Source organism: Rhinatrema bivittatum, chromosome 4, assembly GCF_901001135.1.
Source record: "Rhinatrema bivittatum chromosome 4, aRhiBiv1.1, whole genome shotgun sequence".
NCBI lineage: Eukaryota > Metazoa > Chordata > Amphibia > Gymnophiona > Rhinatrematidae > Rhinatrema > Rhinatrema bivittatum.
In genome coordinates this window covers 19370836-19394512 of record NC_042618.1, presented here as the reverse complement: position 1 = coordinate 19394512, position 23677 = coordinate 19370836, and the positions used below count along the sequence as shown (strand labels likewise).

The window sequence follows — 23677 nt, the reverse complement described above, 5'->3', positions numbered from 1 at the left end:
ATTCATAAGTTCTCATCCTCCAGTTTCTTTCTGTCCTTCATTTCCTGGCTACTCTAGCCTCCAAGTTCTTTCTCCCTGTTATTTGTATCTGCGCTTCGGCCTTCATGTTATATTTATTTAATTTATTTATTTATTGTTTTTGTTATACCGAGTTTCATGATAGGCATCACATCAACCCGGTTTACAAATAACAAGGAGTGTAAAGCATAATGTAACGTAAAAAACAATATTTTCAATAAGAACCTTGAACTTTAAATACAGTGAATCAGAAAAAGGGAGAGGGAAAGTTACAAAAAACAAGGAAAATAAACTTGGGATGGAAGGGGAGAAATTGAACAGCACAATATTTACATTTCAGCCTATTGATACATTAGAATAGCAAGTGAAAAAATAAGACTATGAAACGGTACATAGGTAATCAAATGAATAAATATGACACAGTTGTGAATGGTAATAGTATGATAAATATTCAGCAGGAATATGTGAGAGAGGGTTTGAGGTTGGTTGATTCGTGTTTGATTCGTGTTATATGGTTTTGTTCAGTTAACCCCGAAGTTCGATGTAAACCGGCCTGATATGAAGCTTGTCATTAAGTTTGGTACAGAAAAATGTTAAATAAATAAAAATAAAATAAATACCTGCACAATCCAAATAACTCAGAGAAGACCCCCATGTTTTATCCAGAGACTCAGACTTTTATTTGTCAGACTTTGCAGGGTTAGCATTTAGAGGAAAATAAAGAGTACATGTCTCTACAGTCCTTTCTATTTATACTAAAGCTCTACATCATTAGTAGATTGAAACATGCCAGAAATTTTAGCCTGCTTAAGAGTAAACAGCTCGGGGTGGATTTTAAAAGGGTTAAGCGTGTAAATCCTGAGGATATACGCGCGTAACTGCTCCTGCGCGGGCCGAGCCTATTTTGCATAGGCCTGGCAAAGCCCCGGGACGCACGTGTGTCCCGGGGCTTTGTGAAAGGGGCGGGACTGAGGCCTCCGGAACAGCGGCTGTGCTGGGGAATCGGGCGCCGTCAGCCGGCTGGCGTGCGCAAGTTACGCCTGCCAGAGGCAAGCATAACTTACAAAATAAAGGGGGGGGGGGTGGAGCCGAAGGAAAGTTCCCTCCGAGGAGCAGCCTCGGAGGGAACGGGGAAAGCCATCAGGGCTCCCCTAGGGCTCAGCACAGGCAAGGTGCACTAGTGTGCACCCCCTTGTGTGCGCCGATCCTGTATTTTATAACATGTGCGCGCGGCTGCGCGCACATGTTATAAAATTGCGCGCACAAATGTCCCCCGCGCGCGTATGTTTAAAAATCCGGCCCCTCGTGCATAGTCATGCAGCGGGCAGATGGTATCATGTCTACCTTTCAGATCACTGACCTCCTCCTTTTCCATGGGGAGAGTTACTGTTCCTGTTGTGTGGTGATTCTAGACAAGGTTAGATCATGTCTTGACCAGTACTGCTTTGCCATTTCAGTGATTCTCTCTCTCCCTTTAGTGGGGTGTGTATGTGTGGGGTCACAGTCCGTCTGATGAACTGCCCTTGGATAGTCTATTATTCTGCTCTGGGAGATTAAGTTGTTTTTGAGTTTCTGACCTGGTAAACATGTAGATCAGATAAGCTGGGGAGCATTGTTGTCCTGGTCAAAGTTCCTTATCTGGTTTTCCTCTGCTGAGACATACATGCCAAAAAATATAGAACAATTTCTTACTCAAAATAATTTGAGTGGACTACATAAAGCAACTGTGTTCAAGCAACCATCATAAAGCACAGGGTTCAGTTGTATTTTGTCTGATAACCCATGAGCGCAAGCTTCTGTGTTGCTTTATGTAGTCCACTCAAATTATTTTGAGTAAGAAATTGTTCTATATTTTTTTAATTTGGTTTTTTTCTTTCCTTTAGAGGTTCACATTATACAGTATTGAGACATACATGTTAGCATCCACCTTTTAAAGTCTGTGTCCCTCTGAGGTCAGTATTCATAGAAGGGAGAATTCATATTTTATTGCATACAATGGTAGAACATTTGTTATCTCCCTTACAGACTCTCTGCAACCTAAACTCACCTCTGGGAATACCAAAAGGCTGTACGTGTTGATCCCTGCATGAACTTTTACCCGGGTAAGGAGTGGGAAATTTTCAAAAAGCCAATTTGACCTGGTAAATAACTATTCACCCGCATAAATGGCTTCTGAAAATTGCACTTTTAGAGGATAACTTTATAACAATCCACATTTCTAAAACATGAGTTATGCCAATTTACAAAGCGCACTTATGTGCAAAAGTTCACTTAGAAAGTTATCCAAAATGATGTGCTATTTGTGACGGTCCTTTAGAAAACCCCGTGACCGATCTGTGCATTAAACTACGAGCATGCAGCATGGAAATTTACCTGGTCAATTTTCTCAGTGGAAAAGGGTAAACAGTGGAGTGCCTCAGGGATCTGTACTTGGACCGGTGCTTTTCAATTTATATATAAATGATCTGTCAAGGAATACGATGAGTGAGGTTATCAAATCTGCAGATGATACAAAATTATTCAGAGTAGTTAAATCACAAGCAGATTGTGATACATTACAGGAGGACCTTGCAAGACTTGAAGATTGGGCATCAAAATGGCAGATGAAATTTAATGTGGACAAGTGCAAGGTGTTGCATATAGGAAAAAATAACCCTTGCTGTAGTTACATGATGTTAGGTTCCATATTAGAAGCTACCACCCAGGAAAAAGATCTAGGCATCATAGTGGATAATACTTTAAAATTGTCGGCTCAGTGTGCTGCAGCAGTCAAAAAAGCAAACAGAATGTTAGGAATTATTAGGAAGGGAATGGTTAATTAAACGGAAAATGTCATAATGCCTCTATATCGCTCCATGGTGAGACCGCACCTGGAATACTATGTACAATTCTGGTCGCCGCATCTCAAAAAAAATATAGTTGCAATGGAGAAGGTACAGAGAAGGGCAACCAAAATGATAAAGGGGATGGAACAGCTCCCCTATGAGGAAAGACTAAAGAGGTTAGGGCTGTTTAGCTTGGAGAAGAGACGGCTGAGGGGGGATATGATAGAGGTCTTTAAGATCATGAGAGGTCTTGAACGAGTAGATGTGGCTCGGTTATTTACACTTTCAGATAATAGAAGGACTAGGTGGCATTCCAAGAAGTTAGCAAGTAACACATTTAAGACTAATCGGAGAAAATTCTTTTTCACTCAACTCACAATAAAGCTCTGGAATTTGTTGCCAGAGGATGTGGTTAGTGCAGGTAGTGTAGCTGGGTTCAAAAAAGGTTTGGATAAGTTCTTGGAGAAGTCCATTAACGGCTATTAATCAATTTTAGTTAGGGAATAGCCACCGCTATTAATTGCATCAGTAGCATGGGATCTTCTTAGTGTTTGGGTAATTGCCAGGTTCTTGTGGTCTGGTTTGGCCTCTGTTGGAAACAGGATGCTGGGTTTGATGGACCCTTGGTCTGACCCAGTGTTGCGATCCCCCCTGTTGCTGCGCTACAGGAGGTCTCTTACCTTCCTCCGGAGGCCGCTCTGTAGCCTGGGCCTCACCTGTGTTCCATCCGGGACTTGCTCCAGGGCCTGAGAGGCCTAGCTGTGCCTGTGGCTTGCTTGCCAGCGTTTGGACTTCCTGTTTGGCGACGCCCTTCTCCTAGGGGCTGGCCCGCAGCTCTCCACCTGACTTATAGGACCAGCGGTGGGCGGTCCTGGCAAGCTCCTCCTAGGGAGTTGCCTTCTACCTCCAGTATTTAAGGACTTTCTGTTCACTTGCAAATGGCCTGCGGATCGGGCTCTACAGTCGTCTGTAACCTTGCCAATCCAGGTCCCCCGGTTTCGCCTATGCCTTGATGGGTTCCTGTCCTGTGTCTCTGCCTCGATGTTTGCTCCTGTTCCTGCCAGCCGTAAGGACTTCGGATGTGAGTATCCCAGCATCGGAGTTCCTGTTCGCCTGGGTCTTCCCCGCACCCTCCTTCTCAGCGTGGTCCGCGACCAGCCTTCCTGGGCTGTGTAGGGCGCGTCTGGGACAGGGTGGTCCGCGACTCAGTCCCACGGGTGGGCTGAGTAGGGCGCCCTGATGGACAGTGCAATGTTTCCGTCCAGCCTTGTCTACAGTATCTGCTTCAGCCCTTGCCCGGATGTCTTCCTGTCTCTGCCTTGACCTACGTCCTCGTCTGGTTCCTGAGCCTTCTGTCCTGTTGGGCCCTGGAGTGGCCAACAGGAGGGATTCGTCCCATGGGCTCTTGAGCTTCTGCCAGCCGAGGGGGCTTCGGATGTGAGTATCCCAGCATCGGAGTTCCTGCTCACCTGGATCCTCCCTGTGTCTCGCTTCAGCCCTTGTCCTGATGTCTCCGTCTTGCTTCAGCCTGCTTCTGCCCCGTCTGATGTCTTCTGTTTAAGGACTCTGTCTGCCCTCGCCTCTGTCCGGCCTGCTGCCCATTGCCGTTCCCTGCGGCAGGTCCGAAAGGGCCGGGAACAGTCGGAGGACCGTTCATTAGTCAACTTCCCTGTGTTGGCTACCATGGGCATGCAGGTCCTGCTGAGGGTCGGACTCCCTGCTTCTGTTTCTGCCTGCCCAGCTCACCATGCCTGCTCAGCTCACCTCCCACGGTGTGGCTTGGGGCTCCTCCTTGAGTCCTGCCGTGGCCCAAGGGCTCACCACCACCCGCTTACGACGACCGCGCCCGCGCGCGCTCGTAACACCCAGCATGGCAATTTCTTATGTTCTTATGTTCTCTTCAATTATAATTTGGAATTATATAAACAAAAAAAAAATCACAAACTGATTTTCTGCTTTTATGCAGGTGAGTGGTCGCATGTTTTTTTTATGTTACTTTTTATTTATCCAACTTCCTTGTTATTTCTGGAAGTATACGGTGAAATTTAAACTTACCTGTTAATTTCCTTTCCTTTAGTCCTATCAGACTAGTTCACACAGGTGAGATGTGCTCTCCGGCCAGCAGATGGGAGGCAGAGACAAAATTTCAGGAGCTGACTTCACTCCCTTATAAAAGGCCTGCCATTGCCCGAGCTCCTTAGTATGTTATGCCGAAGCTAGAAGCCAATCAGGAGTCATTATTAGCTCTGATTCCCCAATTACCATTACAACAAAACGATCTACTACCTTCACCAGCATCTTCTTCTTGGACATTAGCCCTAGAACCCAAATACCAATTCCAAGTTCGCAATCAGGACTTCTGCATTCTGCGTGATCAATTTTGCACTTGCCGTTGGTTCTTCTGAGTGTAAGATTCCCCTGGAACTGCAAAGCAAGAAGATAAAAACATTACTCTACAAGGATAATTTTCATGGTCCCTGACCTCTGTGGTTTGACTGAGGATACCTTATGCTCCCCTTTCCCTTTGCCAAATTTCTCTGCTAGGAGAAAAGCCCTCTTTTGATAAATTCTATCCATATGTCCACATATATCAATAGGCATGTATGTATCTATATCTATTAAAAAAAAAAAAGTCCACTCATCCCCTTTTTTCGACCACCGATTTCTTCTGGAGTGGGTCCTGGACTATTCTGATAGGACTAAAGGACAGAAAATGAATGGGCACGTATAAATTTCACCTTCCTTTTTGTTCTGCAGACTAGTCCATATAGGTGGGATGTACCTGAGCAGTTCCTAGCCTGAGTGGGAATTACTTAGACCTAATTCCAGGACTCTCGTATTAAATGCTGTGTCCTTTTTTCCCTTAAAACCTCTAATATTCTGTCAATGTATACTGAGATGCCCTTTTAGATGCCCTACAGATTTCTTGTAAGATCATTGATCTGTCCAGTGTAGAGTACGCTGCCTGGCATTTAACAAGGTACTTTTAGGCTCCCGAACCTTCGCTTTGCCTTTAATACGGATGCTGTTGTAAATTGCTTGCTTAATTCATTACACACTTGCTGCCTTTGAAGTCACCTCTTTCTTGCAGGCCTGTGCAGTCAAATATAACCGTCTGCTTGAGTTCCTGCACTCATTTGTGAATTCTAGATATCCTTGAGGAGCCTTAAGTCTATCTTGTGATATGAGCTGCTGCTTTTGACTTTGACCTTTTATATTCATAAAAAATCTTGAATGGCGTGTCCCATTACTGTCAAAACAACAGAGGAGAATATTGGGCACCATAATCCCCCATTTCCCCCCCCGAAGGCTGCTCATGAACACCCAGCAGACAGACTCCCAACAAGTGCATGAGATGCTCCTCTACAGTACTTGAAAGGAAGTGATGGTAGATCTTTTCCACAGTAAGATCCTTACCAAGTTGAGGAGACTTCCCTCAGTGGAAAACTTTTGATTTTGATTCTTCAAAAGAATTGTATCTTAATGTGCAACTGGAATGAGGTAGGTTTCCTTTCAACAAGCCTGCATTCTATAGGAAATATTTTCCTTGTATTGCTCTTAGGAGTTCATACACTCAATCAACCCGCGCATCACTAACATTTTCAGAAAGAAATGTAGTTGAAATGCTTAACTGAAATTAATCAAATCTCACATGCCCAATATGAGGCCCGAGCTCATGTTGACTTTGCCCTTTTGAGGGCCTTGTGCGACCTGCCTTCCTTCCACTATCCCTTAGACTCTTCTCCTGGAATATTGTACCTCTTGTAACACTGACCTCTCAGAGGCTCCCAAAACTCTAAGGCATGCGTCTGCTTTACCAGCAGCCCTAATCTTATATCCTTACCTATCTTCTCTATGTAGCCTAGTCCTTACAGCACCAAGGCTGGCAAGAGAATATCATGCTCTTCTTGGTAAGAATTATTTTCCTAAAATGAGGGAGAACCCCTGCGTGTCCCTCCCAGGCTAAGTACAGGGAATGTATGGGCTTCTAGCTGGTACATCTTCCCAAGTCTGGATGTCAGCCATTGGTTCTCCCAGGAAACCGGAACCTCCTGGTTCCTGCTTTCCCTTTTCTTGTTAGCAATTTTCTTGTTTAAACGCTCAATGACCCAAGACACCTCTCATGGAGTTGCCTCACCTGCCTTCTCTCATAGGGTCTCAGCTCCTTCTGCGAGACCTGGCCCAATCAAGGCCTCCGGTATGTTCATTCTGGCCTACACTTGCAAGATACTGTGGTTAGCCCTGGTCACTACTGGATTTCTAAGTTCACATCAAACTACTACAGGTCAGGTACTAGTTCCTGATTCTTAGAATTTCTCATCTGCAGCCATTATTTGCAGTTTTAGCCAGCTGGCCCTGGTCATCTACCTGGACCAGGCCTCTTTGGCCCTCCATCAAGGTACCTATACAGTTTCCGCTGGCTCTGACCCCACTTTCTTCTCAGTCTATACAGTTTATGCCAGTGAACCAGCTCTCGAGGGCCAGTCAAGATCTGTCCCGCCTTAGAGGCAAGTATGAGAGCCTCCCCATACAAAAGACTGGGGGTAAAAAATAAAACAGGATGCTATCTAAAACAGCACATGTTGGCACTTCAGCCCTCCAGTAACTTAATGTTTATTCAAAAGGAGGGACCAGTTTCCCTACCTATATCAGGGAGGCTTATTGCTCCTTGCCCCCCCCAGTATTCGGAGATCCTCCTAATCCAAGGGGGGAGCATGATTGTTGTCCTCGAGGGATCCAGGAACAGATGTTTGAATAATGTCTGGTCACAGAACTGAGAGAAGATACACAGGAATGCTTCTGAACTGCAAACTTTGAGCTTTTTTTTTTTCCCTAAACAATCGAATGCTTTGAACATCATTCTTATAATAAAAGATTATTTTTAACTGCACTTTGATTGTGCCAAATTCTGTTCACGTGGTGTGTCTGAGGCAGCAGGGATCAAGCATGCGACCCCTGGTGTTCAAAGCCAGGAGATTTGGCCATAGAGATTCTGCTGGACCTGAACAAGAAGGGGCTTCTGCTAAACTCCCCTCTACTAGGACCAGTCCATACTACAGTTCTCATACAGTGGGAGAAAGAGAAACTGTACTACAGAACCCAGATTGTACTGATCCCTCCCTACAAGGGAGTATCCAAGGGACCCTGCACATACTCTGTGGTCCCCCTTCAACTTGCAATGACCTGCGCAGATGGAGCACCGGCCAAAGGGACCGCCCCCTCCCCTGCTTACCTTCCTTTCTCCTAGCCTCACCAGCTGTGAATCCACCTGGATCCTTATGTCCGGATCTCCCTTTCTCTGCAGATCCTTACTATAAGAATCATGGCCTCCACTGAGGGATGTTAAGCCTCACCGCAGGAGTTCTTGAAACACAAGTGATCATTCGTAGCGGCCTGGGAAAAGAAAGGAAAACAGTTTGAGCCAAGCCTTCCTCTTTCTGACCTGGGAGTTTTGAATTTCATGCTTTGCTCCGCCAGCTATGGATTTCATAGCTGAAGGCAACTCCTGCTTAAATGCTCCAATGTCCCACCGTAAAGAATTGTTCCTTCCTCTGGGAACATGACCACTATTTGGTTGCATGAGGGTTAACGGGCTAGAAGGTACCAATGCCACCTCACGCTTTAACAGGCCGATACAGAAAAACGCGCGGGAGAGCTGGCGAGCACCCCTCTCCCGGCGCGCGCACAGGCCACTCTCCTGGGCACGCGATTCAGGAGGGTGGCCCGGCGCCGGCAGAAATTAAAGTCAGCCTTTGGGCAGGCGTTAATTTCTGAAAGCAAAATGTGCGGCTTGGCTGCACATTTTACTTTCTGTATCGCGCGGGAATAACTAATGGGGCCATCAACATGCATTAGTTTCGGGGGGGTTGGACGTGCGTTTTTGACGCACTATTACCCTTTACTGAATAAGGGGTGAAGCTAGCGCGTCAAAAACGCACGTCCAAATGCGGGTTAACAGTGCGCTCCGCCGGAGCGCACTGTACTGTATCGGCCTGATAGTAAGGTACCTCACAACTAAATTACTTTTTTTGTCCTTTTTTTATAATGGTCTGCCATCATCTTCAGCTTGATTTGTTCTTTCCAACCTCTCTAGGTAGCCTCCTTCCTGCAAAGAGAAAGAAGAGAGATAAATATATGGCTTGCTTGCCTCAATATAAATACTCTTCACTAATATATACTGTAACTACATATAAATAGATACATTTCACTATATGAAAACCCCCACAGCAAAGTTATTTTGTTTTTTTTTGTGTGTACAAGCTTGTGAACCTGCCTCAAGACTGGGTACTATTGCCTTTCTATAAGTTTTGTCTTCCTCTTACTCCATTAGAACTTTGTAAAGGATCTAAGTGTTACACCCATTGGTCGCAGACAGCTGTGACCGCTCTTCCTTACCTCTTTTTACACAGCATTAACTCCTTTGGGAAGACTTGTGGCCTCCGCCAGCTATCGCCGGCCTGATTACCACTCCCAGGCCTCCCTGGACAGCATGGACGCTGACGACCGCCATCTTGCCTTCGGAATCCCTTAGGCATGCTCGCGCATGGGCTAGTCTTAAGCACGTCATGGCGGGAACCTCGGGGGGGGGGGGGTGTCCCCTCTGGATGACGTCATTCCACCAGGATATTTAAGCCGGCTGGCCCTACCTATCAACGATTTGGCAACGAGTTCCATCATTGCTGAATTCGCTTCGCTCACTATGGACTTCCGTTCCTACTGCTGCCTCTTCGGCGTGAGATGCTTTGGGTACCCGCACCTCGGAGGCCCTTTTCTCGTCTCTGGCTATCCGCTCCTCGGAGGGCCTAACGCCTTGGACTGCTGCCTGCCCCGTGATTCCTCTTGGAACCTTCGCTACTGTGAGTACCTCTGCTCTGCGGACTTCTACCGTACCTTCTCTAGTGAGGAATCCTCATCGGTGTACCCCCCGCTGCGGACCACTACCGTATCATCTCTACTGAGGAGCCTCGTTGGTGTACCCCGCTCTGCTGACCATTGCCATATCTTCACCACAGAGGTAATCCCTTTGGGTATGCCCCACCGCACAATCTCTGAAACTTTCTCCTGCACTCCCCGTTCCACTGGCAGTGTTCTCTCTTCTTAATAAAGACTTTAACCTATAGCTGTGTCTGACGTCAACTGAGACCTCGCCTCTCGACGGTGAGGCTCACAGGGCTTCTCCCTGTGGGCGGTACCATCTCTCACCTCAGCTCAGGGCCCTCATACTTACAAATCCTAACACTAAGAGAATTTATTTTTGGAACAAGGTACGGGACCTTCTAAAAACTAGAACTTGGCCAGGAGCTGGAGTAAGAAAAGGCACTGGAACTTGGATTTTACACCCAGGTTCCAGGATTACAATCTGCAGCTGTACATCTGAGCCCAGCCCAGGGGGTTAATAGAGTTCCAGGGAGGTAATCAGTCAACCACAGTCAGCTGCACAGCCTACTCATTAGCGCTTCTGCAACTCTTAATTGGCTTTGCCTGCCTGTTAGTAAAAGCCCCTCAAAGGACTTTCTCCTAGCTATGAACTTGTTTCTCCAATTACTGAGCATAGCTACCTTTACCTGAAGGTGGCTCCCAAAGCTAAATGGGTCCGATAGCCCAGGTAAAACATACTCACATTGTCTCATTCAAGCAGACATGCTGATTTCCAGTGGCAAATCAGGCCCTATGCCTGTTGTCCTGGGAGCCCATCAACCAGGCCCTTTGCCTGCTATCCTATATTGACTAACCTGCAGGATGAAAAGGAATGGTAGTTTAATTGTTTAAAAAAAATGTGCATAATGTTAATTGACTGATATTCCAGATGCCCACACTTAGCTTGTTACAGAGAATACTGGCAGGTTGAGGTCAGGACAGATGCATATAAGGGGCGACATCAGCAAACTTGTTGACCTCTGTCTGCTGATCAGTCAACATAACCCATTTGTGTGGACTGATCTGACTGGATTCAAGGAAATTATCAGGTAAGAACTAATTTGGAGTGGAGGAGTAGCCTGGTGATTAGAGCAGTGGGCTACAAACCAGGGAAACCAGGGTTCGAATCTCACTGTCACTCCTTGTGACCTTGGGCAAGTCACTTTACCCTCCATCGCCTCAGGTACAAAATTAGATTGTCAGCCCTGTGGGGACAGGGAAATGCCTACAGTACCTGAATGTAATCTGCTTTGAAGTGCCAAAAAGCAAAATGTAACTAGTAATCTCCTACTGCCTGCTATGTGTAAAGACCTCTGACTTTTCAGAGTGTGTTTAGCTAATAAGCCAGTACATTAAATGTTAACTCCGGCCTATGCTAAATAGATTACACAGCACATAAATGACCTAATTAGTCATTAGTGTGCTAAGTACACAGGCTTCCAGAGCAGAAGTTACATTTAAAGCCATCTTTTAGTACTTTAAGGGGCCCATATACAAAAGGTTTTCTCCCATTTTTGTGTCTAATAGGAAAAAATGTTGTTCTTAGGCCCTGAAATTTAGCTTAGGTCAGAGGCCTATAGTAAATTGCTAGCACGCTGATTTGGTGCACTACCAGGTTATTACGGAAGGAGATCATATCCTTGGTCTTGCCTACAGCAACATTTATGTATTGAAAAAGTCCCGTTCTGTCTACCAAGACTGGCATACTTGGGAAGTTGTAGAGCTGTGGTCACCATGAGATTAGTAGGGGGTGTGGGGTTATATGCTAATTATCTTTCCTCTACCCCACCTCCAGACACTCACACACTCTCTTCCCTACCCAATCCCTCCCTGACTCCAGGACTCTCCACTTTCCTCCTTCCCCAGGCCCAATCCCAGTACTCTCCACGTTCCTCCTTCCCCAGGCCCAATCCCAGTACTCTCCCCCTTCTCAATGCCACCTTTGAAGCTGCTGCCCCAGCTATATAGCCATCACTGCCACTTCCACCGCTGTTTCCTTCAGCAGTGCAGGCTTTCTTGGCCTCTTTCTGGCCTGTGCCCTGTAGCCCATTGTGGGGCAACCACAGCACATGGAAATTTTCTAAGTGTCTCCGCAGACTCAGATTTCACTGACATTTTGGAGACTCTGGGTCAAACCCAGATAGTTTCCAGGTATCCCAACTGGATAAAAAGAGTCCCCAAAATTCTTAATGCTGAGCTGGCAGGACACAACCTTACATCATACTGTCTGGACACTAAGCATTGCTTTGGCACCATGTGCCATACCAATGGTTCAAAGTTTGAGGTTCAAATGAACAGCGCCAAAGCAACACTGCATGTTTGGCCAATAAGATGTAAGGCTGTCTTCCTCCTGCTACTCGTCATTAGGAATTTTTTTGGAGGGGGGTAGCAGGTGGAGGCTTCCTTTTTTGTTATGACCTGGAAGTGAAAAACCAAAATGTAACAATAACCTCAAGGGGAGGATAATGTACTAATTTTAGCACATGTCCTGTGGTATGCTGGGTGCACTTTTGATTGAGCACATTTTTTTATCAGTTTGCATACTGTTGCACATTTGGGTTCCTCTCTCCTTCATACTGAAGCTATGGGTTCCGTGGCAGCATGTAACAAAGGAAGGGTCCAACAACTTTATTTTGTACACACTTTTCAAACAGCAGTGGCACAACAGGCAGAATCCGTTTACTCACAGTTTTAGGTCTTAGTGTTCCCCAAAAGAAGAGGCAATTCACTTCCTCCTTTTGCAGCCATGGGGACGCTAGCTTGAGCCAGACGGTAGTTGCTGCTCCACAGCATACATGCAGTCCATGCCAGAGGAGGAGCATTGGCTAACCCACTCAGTTTCTTCACGAGGATGTCCCCTAACACAAGTTTCCCTGCTAAGTGCAGAGACATCTCAAGAGTCCCAGCCACTCGCCCAGAGTGCCAGGCTCTCCTGCTTCTAACTTACACACACTGGCCCTCATCTGACATTAAACCTAGAGCAACTTCTCTAATAACATTCATGGTTCTGCGTCTCTCTTAGTTTTTCCAGGTTCTGCAGATCCTCGTGGAATTGACTGTGATGTCCACACATCTCCCGCTTCCCAAGCAGCCCTGCCCCTCCCGATCCCATAGACTTCCCTGATGGGCTGGCTGTCTCCTGTCGCAGGCAGGAGGAGATCTTGAGGGCAGGCCATAGGAGCTCTTTTCCAGCACACCAATAGCTAGGGAGTAAAGCAGCAGTTGTTCATGGGCGCCCACCCAGGTTTACAGGATCACTTTACTACATTTACTACGCTAAAAAGAATTAAACCCCTCTTAAATGCTCAGGACTTCTGGACAGTGTTACAAGCCACAATACTGCCGAAACTAGACTACTGTAACGCATTACTTCTAGGTCTCCCGAAAAACACAATTCAACCATTGCAGATGCTGCAAAACGCTGCTGCTCGTTTACTTACCAATACTCACCGACACGAACACATCACTCCAGCTCTCATGTTCCTACATTGGCTTCCCGTAGCTTACAGGACTACTTTTAAAGTACTCTCACTCATCCATAAATCAATACACAACCAAGAGATGCAATGGTTTTCTGATCAGTTTATATTCCGCACATCTAATAGACCAATTAGAAATATCCACCAAGCTAAACTAGCCTCTCATCCACTCAAACACATCAAACACGTGTCCACAAGAGACCGTTCTTTCTCCATAGCTGGTATCAACATCTGGAACAATATGCCCTTGGACTTGCGTCTCGAATCCTGCCATAAAACTTTCAAACAAAACCTCAAAACCTGGTTGTTTGAACAAGCCTTCACTCAATGATCATTGACTAATCTGAAATGTAGTTTTCCTGTTTAATTTTTCACCAGCTCCCTGTTCACTCCCCATGGTTGTTTCAATCTGCTAATTTCTCTGTTCTCCATTTTCTCCTTCTCTCCCTATGTGCAATATCTGTGACTTGACATTAACTTGACACTGGATCAGGCCTTTAACAGGTTAATGGCATTTTTTCTCCCCTGCTTCGTTGTTGAAATAGAATATGCATTGGTTTTATAGTTAAAGGAGTTATAGTATGTACTCCTGAAACCCGTTATTTATGTAAACCCTGTTGCTGTTATTTGTTTACTTCCTGTATAACCTGTTGTAAGTAAAGCCTGTTGCTAATTTATTGTTTACTGTAAACCGAGGTGATGTATATCTATACGTACCGCGGTATATAAGAATCTCTAAATAAATAAATACATTAGTAATAACATTTTAAGGCCCGAATATTTTTTCGTGGACTTTGGCTACATTGGTTCCATGACAGCATTTGTCAGAATTCCAATTGGCTCTACAACGGACTTTTCAACATTTGTTTTAACAAGTGGCCAGGGTCTTCTACGGCCAAGATCAAGCAACAGGCCGCCCAATCTAAGGCTCCAATCAAATTCTTTCTGGCGGTAGTAGGCACCCAATCGCAGAGCTGCAGGGCGGAGCTCTAGAAAAGCTGCAGTTAAGATACAAACAGGAGGGGGTGGAACCTTTTTTTGAGTACAGTTAGCACGAGGCCCGAATTCACTCCAGGGTCCTAAAGGTTTCATTTTCTGCGCAGACGCAGAGAGCAGCCGCAAGCAGTCAAGGACCCGGACTCCTCCCACTCCCTTCTTTGGCCGCCCCCCCATGCACTTTGTTTACGGAATTTATTCAGCTGGCCAATGAGAATGACAAAGTCGGGGAGCGGGGTGGGGCTTTGCGGTTTGGTTGCACTGTATGGTAATTAGTCGTCGAGTGGCGTGCTGGAACGGAGGTTCTTGAGCGGAATAGGGGGCTGGAAAAAAAAGGAGAAACGTAAAACCGCAGGGAACGAAGCGGTCTCCGTCGTTCGTACTGCGATGCGACTCCGGGCCCGGCGGGTGGAAGTTTCGCGGGATGTGATTTCCATGCTGGGAGGGCGGGTTTTGTGCCTGTGGAGCAGTCGGTGAAGGCAGCCACTCACAGCCCAGCCACTACTACTATTCCTCCTCCTCCTCGTACTGTTACTACGAAGAATAGCACGAGAGGGGCAGCAGCGCGAGGAAGGGTGGGTGAGGGAGTGGGGGGGGGGGCACAAACATGGAGGGTCCTCGCCGCGAAGGTGACCTGCTCACTGTGAAGCACGAGCTCAGGAACGGTGAGTGCCGACGTCCCCCGGCTCTGCCCCTGCCGCCGTTCGTTCCCGCGCCGCGGGTGGATGTTTTCCACTCGGCTCTTCCCTCCCCTCGGCGCGGGGGGGGGGGGGGTGGTGCTGCTGCTGCTGCTGCTGCTGCTCTTCCCACCTCCCATTTTTGCCAAGGGTTTTCATTTTCTCTTGCTGCCATGGGGGGGGGGGGGGGGGGTTGGTGATTGTATTTGTCTGTGTTTTGTTTTCTCCCCGAGCCGCTAGTGGGGTTTTGTGTGACAAGCGCCGGTCCTCCCCTCTGCTCATCTGCTAACTGACAGGCCTGTCAGACGGACGTCCTGTGCGGGGAACGGGCTCTGCACATCTTCCAACCTTTCGCCGCTCCTCCTTCCCGAGGCTGCTTTTTTTTTTTTTTTTTTTAATTCTGTTTCCAAAATATGTAAACAATTCCTCTGAATAGGGCGAATGCAAGCACTAAGCACCCGAAACCCTTCTGATTTGCTGTCGAAATGTTGAGTTATTTTGCTGATCCAGGCGGATCCCGTGCTGGAAGCATCGAATTATTTTGACTTCCCAAAAGTTGTAGGTCTGCAACTTCTAATCGCACTTCTTCGGTATTTTCCCCGGGCACTATAACATGAGAGGGATATTTGCTACAGCCATTATAGTCTTACATGTGCTAAGAGAATAATCTGGGCTGTTTCTTAATCTAAATAAATGCAGTTGGTCATAATATTGCCTTGTGGTTTTCTCACACACACACACCCACACCCCCTCTTGAAATACCTGCGTGAATTTTACTCTGACCGTTCTGGAGATAAAATATATTTTATCCTTAGTGTGCAAAACCTATTTGAGATTTTAAAGAAATCTGTACTCCGGTGTTATTTGCCCAGACATTGCTGTTTCTGCAGCTCCATGCTTCCGTGCTTACTCAGTGGATGCCTTGTTTCTCAAACTGCCTACAGCATTTTTACCATAAGATAAGATTAGATTAGATAAATAATAGTATCATGCAGAAGAAACAGAACCATATAAATAAGGAAGCCGTCTTCATTGCTATTTGTTCTCAATTTTTTTTGCTTAGAACGATATATACTGTATATGCAGAATTTTAAAACCCCCAAAATATTTCATAGATAAAGATCTCAAGATCAGGAAATTTGGCTACCATTAAGGTAGGCAACCTAAAAAGTGTACACCTCTTTTTCTCTCCTGTATTCTATATAGGGACGCTTTCCGATTTTGAATTGGATTGATTTTATTTAGATTTAACTCACTGCTTTTCATTTGTAGCTCAAGGCGAGTTGCAAAGTTAATGTAAGTGAGCTATGGCACACAGAATATTTGCCATGTCAACTTGCAGAACTTAACCAGTGAAGGAATAGAATGGGGGAAGTTTCCCATGGGGGGCTTTCTGTCATAGAAATGACAGCAGAAAAGGACCAAATGCTCCATTCAGTCTGCCCAGCAAACTTATGGTAGTATATACTATGCTGTGCAGGTTACCCCCATACTTAGTTTCCCAGACCGTAAAAATCAGAGCCCTCTTTGGTTAATCCAATTCCCCATCACCTCTTACTATTGAAACAGAGAGCAATTTTGGAATTGCATCAAAAGTATCGTGTTTATTGGTTAATTCCACTAAAGCATATATTTCTGAAATGATCATTTTGCAAAGCACAAAAATAGATTAAGTATATGATTTGAAATTAATAAACCAAAGATCTGTTCACATAAATGTGGAGTCTATACTGTCACTTGCTAGCCCCAGTGCTTGTTATCTTTCTCTTTCATTGTTCATAGAGATGATTAGTGACATGGACTAACAGTGTAGAGTTATAGTCATTAGGCAAGTCTAAAAGAGTAAATGTTAGGAAGTGTTGAAATGTACTTTTTATTTTTGGGCAGTGTTTGACTGATCAAATAATATTCCTGGTCTGCTCCATCTTTTAGGTTAGAAGCTCCCCAGAAAGTTCATGACACGGGATTGTTTTTCTGCTTTTAAGTACTAAAACACTTCACATTTTCTGAGTCTTCAAAAGACAAGTTTTTATCCCCAGTGCAGTACTCACTTTTATACCGGATGGGGTAGTGTTCTTGAAGCTGCTTTTTTGTGTGTGTGGGTATTCTTGTTCTTTTAAATAATAAGTAAATGGAAACTGGACTAATATTTCTGAAATGAATTATTCAGTATATGAATGTCAAGATTATTCTGTAAAACGTCATATGATGGAGGCTTAATTATGTTTCCATTATACTAGTCTTAGCTACAGTTTAAACAGTGACTTAATATGAAAGAAGACATGTTAGAAAAGATGCTTCAGGTCCTTATGTGGAGGAATTATGATTGGAAGATGCTTTGTTTCTGCTGGCCAATCTGTGGCTAGAGTTTGCAGGGATTAAATTGCAATGGGAGCCTGATTAATCTTGCTGCTGGTGTGATGTGTTAGTGTGTCTGCTGTCTAAGCTGGACCCTCCTTGCTTTCAAAAGAACAAGGAGATGAGCTTCAATGTGTGCTTTTTCTGTGTTGTCTGCATTTTCTTGTTCTTATCAGCAGTTACTTTACAAATGGTGGTGAAGGCAATGACAGGCATAACACTTGGCTCCAGATATTTCTCTAAGAAGGATGTCACTGGGCCAATTGTGGTGTTTCTTGCTGCTCTCCTGACACTTTGGAAACGGACTGATAAGTTCTGCTCGCTGGACTGCCTTTGCCTATTCATTTTAAGGCAGTGAAAAATCAAGGTGTTGAAGACGGACACTTAAATTTAAAAAAAATCACATTTACCTCAGTGCTTGCTTTTGTTATAATTTCATTTTCTAATAGCATTAGTATCTTGTTCATTAAAGGGTCAATTTTACGACCCACACGTGTCCATGTGCACGCAGTTCCCGGCGCACATCGGCATGCACGTGTTATAAAAAAATCCAGTGCGCATGAAGATATAACATCCGTGTCGGGTGGACCTTCCATGCAAAGAGGTGGAAATTATGTAAATTACGCGCAGAGACGCGATCAACCTTTTTCCCAGTTTCTTCCCAATCCGCTCCAATTAAGGAGTGGACTGGGAGGGAACTTCCCTACCTAACCTTCCTCCCCTTTTCCTTCTGCACCCTGACTCCTAATCCCTACCTATCTGCCCCATTTTTTTTTTGTTTCAATACTTACTGCTCCTCTGAAGCAGAAGTATCTTGTGTGCTGGCTGGCTGCTGGCACATGCTTCCCTGGGTCACGGCCTAATGTTGCTGGCCCCGCCCAGACCATGCCTCTGGCCTGCCCCTTTTGAAAGGCCCGGCACTTCTTTTTATACCAGGGGTTATGCACGTGGCGGGGCACATTCTAAAATGCGTGCGGCGCAAGCAAGGCCCAGCCACGTGCATAGTTTTACGCAAGTGCGGGTTTTAAAATCAGACCTTTTGATTGACATATCTAACTTATAGTGTAAGTGTTTAATCTGATAATGTCCATGCACTTGGTCATGCTCCCATTATTAGTTAACATGTCCAAACATGCTATATTCTAGTTCTGTTGACTTCTAATTGATTGTAACTGCTCACGGGGTGGTGTGCCACTGTTGTAGCTTCCTCGCTGCAGTATCCCAGCGTCTCCCGATGTCTGACTATGACTTTAAACAAAGGTGAGTCCACCTGCATTCGAGTTATAAGCAGAACTGGTCCCGGAAACAAAGTCCAGCCAGGTTCCGCCTGCTGCCTACACCGTGGCCTTAAACACAGGTCCAAGAGTCCGGCCCTCCCTGGGACAATGCTTCTTCATGCTCGTGCCCTCCAGCTGTGCCTGTCTTGGCGCCACAGCCCACGCTAGAAAGGCTTTTAAACTCTGGCCCTAACGCCAGACTCTGTCCTGGCCCAACAGTCCCTCCAAAACAAAATTCAGCTCCAGCCCTTGCGTGCAGATCCCTGAAGCCCGGCAGTGCCATTTCTTTCCCCAGCTCAGGTGGCTCTTCAGAGCTGAAGCAGATTGCTTCCTCCCCTTTAGAAGGAAAGTTCAAAAGCTGAAGAGAACATATTCCAAACAAAATCAGATACCTTAATATTTTCCTACTATACCCCAAACAGTCCACCAGGGCTTACTGCTGTTCTTAGGTATGAGTTTCTTCCTCCTCCTGCCACTCCCACAAGTCTTGTCTGGTTCCTGGTCTGGCAAAACTTCCTCTCCCTTCAGCCCCTTTGCCTTCTGGGAATTGTAGTCCTCCACTTCCCCGGCTGAACTTCTATCTAACTCTGTCCTCGTCTGTATTCCATTCCCTTGTAGCTATCATAATGGGATGTATCTCCCATTACATGATATAAAAACAAATAGTAATAAAAAACCTTAGGGTACAATAAGTATTCCTCAGTAGAGATGTGATTCGGCCAAACCTTTTGGTTCGGCCTTCGTTATCGGCCCGCCACAGGAAATTTCGTTTTCCCGCAGTTCGGGCCAATTTTATTTCGGTTGCCCCCCAAAACCAAAACCCAGCCCAACCCTTCAAATGTAATTAATTACAAACTCCCGACACCCCCCCCCCCCCAAAAAAAAAACAAAAACTTGGCGAAGTCCCTGGTTGTCCAGCGGGGGTCCCAGGAGCGATCTCCTGCTCTCGGGCTGCCAGTAATCAAAATGGTGCCAGTGCCCCTTTGCCTTTACCATGTGACAGGGGCTATCTGTGCCATTGGCTGGCCCTGTCACATGGTAGGAGCAATGGATGGCTGGCGCCATCTTAAAAAATGGCGTGGGCCATCCATTGCTCCTACCATGTGACGGGGCCAACCAATGGCACAGATAGCCCCTGTTACATGGTAAGGGCCATCGGCGCCATTTTGATTAGTGGCAGCCGATGGCCTGAGAGGGGGAGATTGCTCCCGGGACCATCTGGGCCACCAGGGACTTTTGGCAAGTGTTTTTGGGGGGGTCAAGAGAGTGGGGGGGTTGTAACTAAATTTGAAGGGTTAGGGTGGGTTTGGGTTTTGGTTTTTTTTTTAATGTGCCCTTTCTCTTCCCCAAAAACGATAAAACCACACAATTTCGTGGGTTTTTCTATCGTTTCATCGGTCCCCCCCGAACTGCAACAAAATAGGAAATATCATCTTTACCTATTTTGTTGCAAACGAATACACATCCCTAATTCCTCAGTGTTTTGGATAACTTTTTAGATTATTTTGCTCACATATTTATTAACCTCCGAGTCAAATGTGATGGCATGTTGGAACTTAGTTCTGCTTTAAATCTATCTATCTTAATATTTCTTTTTTTTTTTTTTTACTTTTTATCCAAATCACAAACATGAACACCTTGACATTTCACAAATACTATCAACAAGCATATTCTCCAGGCAATGGAAACGAGTAGATGGATTGGAGTAAACAATTTATTCAAGCATGCCCGACTCTGGCCGAGTTTCGCTCAGAGAGCTGCCTCAGGGGCTTACAAGCCACATCAGTTGGCTTAAAACATCGCAAGTGAAATCAAGTTGAAATAGCACAAAGGATTTCTTTGGTTTTGAAGCAGAGCTCTGAAAATATTGGTATTGCATACCAAATTAGTAAGGCATTCGAAGAAGAGAGCTCGCTGACTATGCGAAACTCGGCCAGAGTCGGGCATGCTTGAATAAATTCTTGCCTACAGCCACCTTGGATCGGCTACCGGTTTGTTTTCTTGAGCATATTCTCCAGGACACATCCCACAAAATGTTATACCTCTACATTGTAAAGAAATTGACAGAGAAACCTGGCGATACATTAAAGTATTATCCCATACTATAAAAGGACATAGACCCCAAATGAGCCCAAATTTCAAACCCTCTCCCTTCAAACAATGGAGAATATGCAGAGAAGGGCGACCAAAATAAGGGGCATGGAATGGCTGCCCTATGAAGAAAGGCTAAAGAAGTTAGGGCTGTTCAGTTTGGAGAAGAGATGACTGAGGGGGATATGATAGAAGTCTACAAAATCATGAAAGGACTTGTTCAAGTTAATATAAATCAGTTATTTACTCTGTCAGATAATAGAAGGACCAGGGGGCACTCCATGAAGTTAGCAAGTAGCTCATTTAAAGCAAATTGAAGAAAATTCTTTTTCACTGAGCGCATAGTTAAGCTCTGAAATTCATTGCCAGAGGATGTGGTTATGGCAGTTAGTGTAACTGGGTTTAAAAAAGGTTGGGATAAGTTCCTAGAGAAAATATCCATAACCTGATATTAAGGCAATTAACAAGCAATAATAGCTTGTGATTTATCTAATGTTTGGGTACTTGTGACTTGGATTGGCCACTGTTGGAAACAGGATACTGACCCAGTATGGCTTATGTTATGTTATGAGACAGCTTAATTTGACTCAGCCAGCGCATAATTCTAGGGGAAATTCCAGTTCAAAGCAATGGTAAACAAGCTGCTAATAGCAACTGAGAGATCAGATTCTCATGTCTAGCAGGAATATTAATATCATCCCAGTGCCCCAAAACAGATGAAATAGCCAGCAAAAATCTTGTTATCCTAGACATTTCCCTTTTGACATCCCCCCCACCAAAAAAAAAAAACCAAAAACAAAAACCCGAAACAAACCTACATGACCACCACATAGGAAAAAATAACTCCTTCCTTCCATATCCATGCCAACAGAAGTTAGAAGCCCCTGCATCATATTTAGCTATCACATTGGGAGGTTTATAAGTTCTATGTAAAATCCTGACCATTTATTCCACTCTCTTGAGCTGGATTGATATGTTATGAGTAGATTTCCATATTTTGGTTCAATAACCTTCATCTAAGCTAGTACCAAGATCATTATTCCAGTTATCAATCACTTTCCAGGTGCAATCCAAACAAAATTTAGAACCTAGCATACCTTTTATATGATGAGCCAAATCTGTGTATATAAGTTTCTGCTGTAAACTACATTGTTAGGCTTGATGGTGTTTTTATTTAATTTGATAAACATATTCCAATTAGTTCTCTCACAAGCCAAGGTGTGGACATGTTTTACTTTCTGGGTGGCCTATTTTTATTTTCCTGTTTTTTTCTCAACTTCCATTTCTAGATTATATAACTTAATGAGGCCCTATATCTCAACAGCTGGTGGGGTAGAATAGAGGTAGGCAGTTCTGTCCTCAAGAGCTGCAAACTGGTTTCTAGGATATCCCTAATACATATGCATGAGAGATTTTGCATACAATGGAGGCAGCGTGCGTGCAAATCTCATGTATATGTATTAGGAATATCCTGAAACATGACTGGTTTGTGGCTTATCCTGGGTTAGAAAATTGTCTTTTTAAAGACTGACATTTTCAGTACTGCTTTAAATACAGCTGAGGGCACCCACCTAGCTATTGGTAAAGCATTTTTCTGATTCTGTTTGTTATAAATAAGTCAAATGTAAACCTTAGATCAAAAATCAACGCACCAATGTATTTGTGGTGACTTCCTTATTTTAAACTTGTAGGTTGGCAAAATAAGGTCAAGATGATTGTACTAACAATCTTTCCAATCAGTTAAATTATTTTTTCTTTTTATAAAATGTTATTACAATTTGCAGTATAGGATTTGTTTCTATGGAAGGAGCATGTTGGGACATTGTGTTGATATGCTTAGACCAGAATTCTGCTTTTGCAGAGAATGGCTAGAGGCTAAGAAGCTGATTTTACAGTCTGTTTACTTTCAGTATTCCTAACTGGAGTCAGGATTCAGTAGAATTTACAACATTGTGAAGCTGTTTTTCTTGAAAGGTTTAACTTTACTGTTCATGTCAGCAGTAACCAGCATGGATCAGACTCTTACTCCAATCCCTTCTTACAACAGAGCTCAAGCTGATTTGGAGACAAGCATGGACAATTTTTCAAGCTTAAGAACAAAGTGGGATTTGAAATTTACATAGGAAGACGAGTCAGCCTTCAGGCAATGTAAAATATTACATTTGCCAGCTAAAATACCTGATCCACTTTGCTTGACTCGCTCTTATATATGTATATATTTTTTTTTTTTGAGATGAGCAAATATGGCTGGATTCTAGAAGTGAAAATGTAAGTAACAGAACTTTTGTACCACTGTAGTTAGCTGGTACAAAGAGGAAATATTTGCATGAAAGCAGAACTTAAATTGCATTAGTAACAAGGAAGAGTTTTAGGAACTTCCTTTGAAACAAGAGAACTGAGCTTGGTCTTAAGATTTCTTCACTTGATGCCAGCTAAGTCTGTAAACAGAACTGAAGAAGATGCTGCTGTGACACTTCTAATTAGCTGTGTTATGCTTTTTGACTGTGAGGACATGCATAGTTCTTTTTTTGTAAATAACAGTTTTTATTCATACTGAGCATAATACAATATAACAATAGAAGATCAACATATGATATTAAATAGCCTCCATATATAACATTCTCAGATTACCAATTATCATAGGTCAAATAGAGAGCACCAATTAAAGCTGCTGTATATAGTCTATCGATCTTACAATGTCAGTACCTTCCCAACGTCCCCCCTCCCCACCACAAAGAGAATTAGGTAACTCCATTCATATTATTATATGCAAGTCCACTCGTAACACAATTAGCATGAGTGTTATGTCCAAATCACTCCATCATTCCTTGAGTTTAAACGTCAATTTCCCAAATTAAATGAGATTCGTGTGCTTTGGTATCTTGCCAGTCCCAATAAGGTTGCCAGGCATCTTCAAATTGGAGCATCTTATCGTTCTTTAGGGCAGTCAGTTTTCCATATAATAGATCCATTTTAGGTGGATGAGGACATTATCACACATACCTTTGAACAGTGGTTTCCCCTTACAGAGATCTTTC

General features: G+C 44.4%; 1 protein-coding gene across 1 annotated transcript in view; it reads left to right on the top strand.

Annotated features, from left to right (window-relative positions):
- The first annotated feature begins 14519 nt into the window (after positions 1 to 14519).
- RPS6KA5 (ribosomal protein S6 kinase A5) overlaps positions 14520 to 23677 on the top strand; it is a 277526-nt gene continuing 268368 nt past the window's right edge. The window contains exon 1 of the mRNA XM_029597788.1: positions 14520 to 14901. Coding sequence (XP_029453648.1) covers positions 14844 to 14901 — 58 coding nt within the window. The 5' untranslated portion in view covers positions 14520 to 14843. The remainder of the gene's footprint in view (positions 14902 to 23677) is intronic.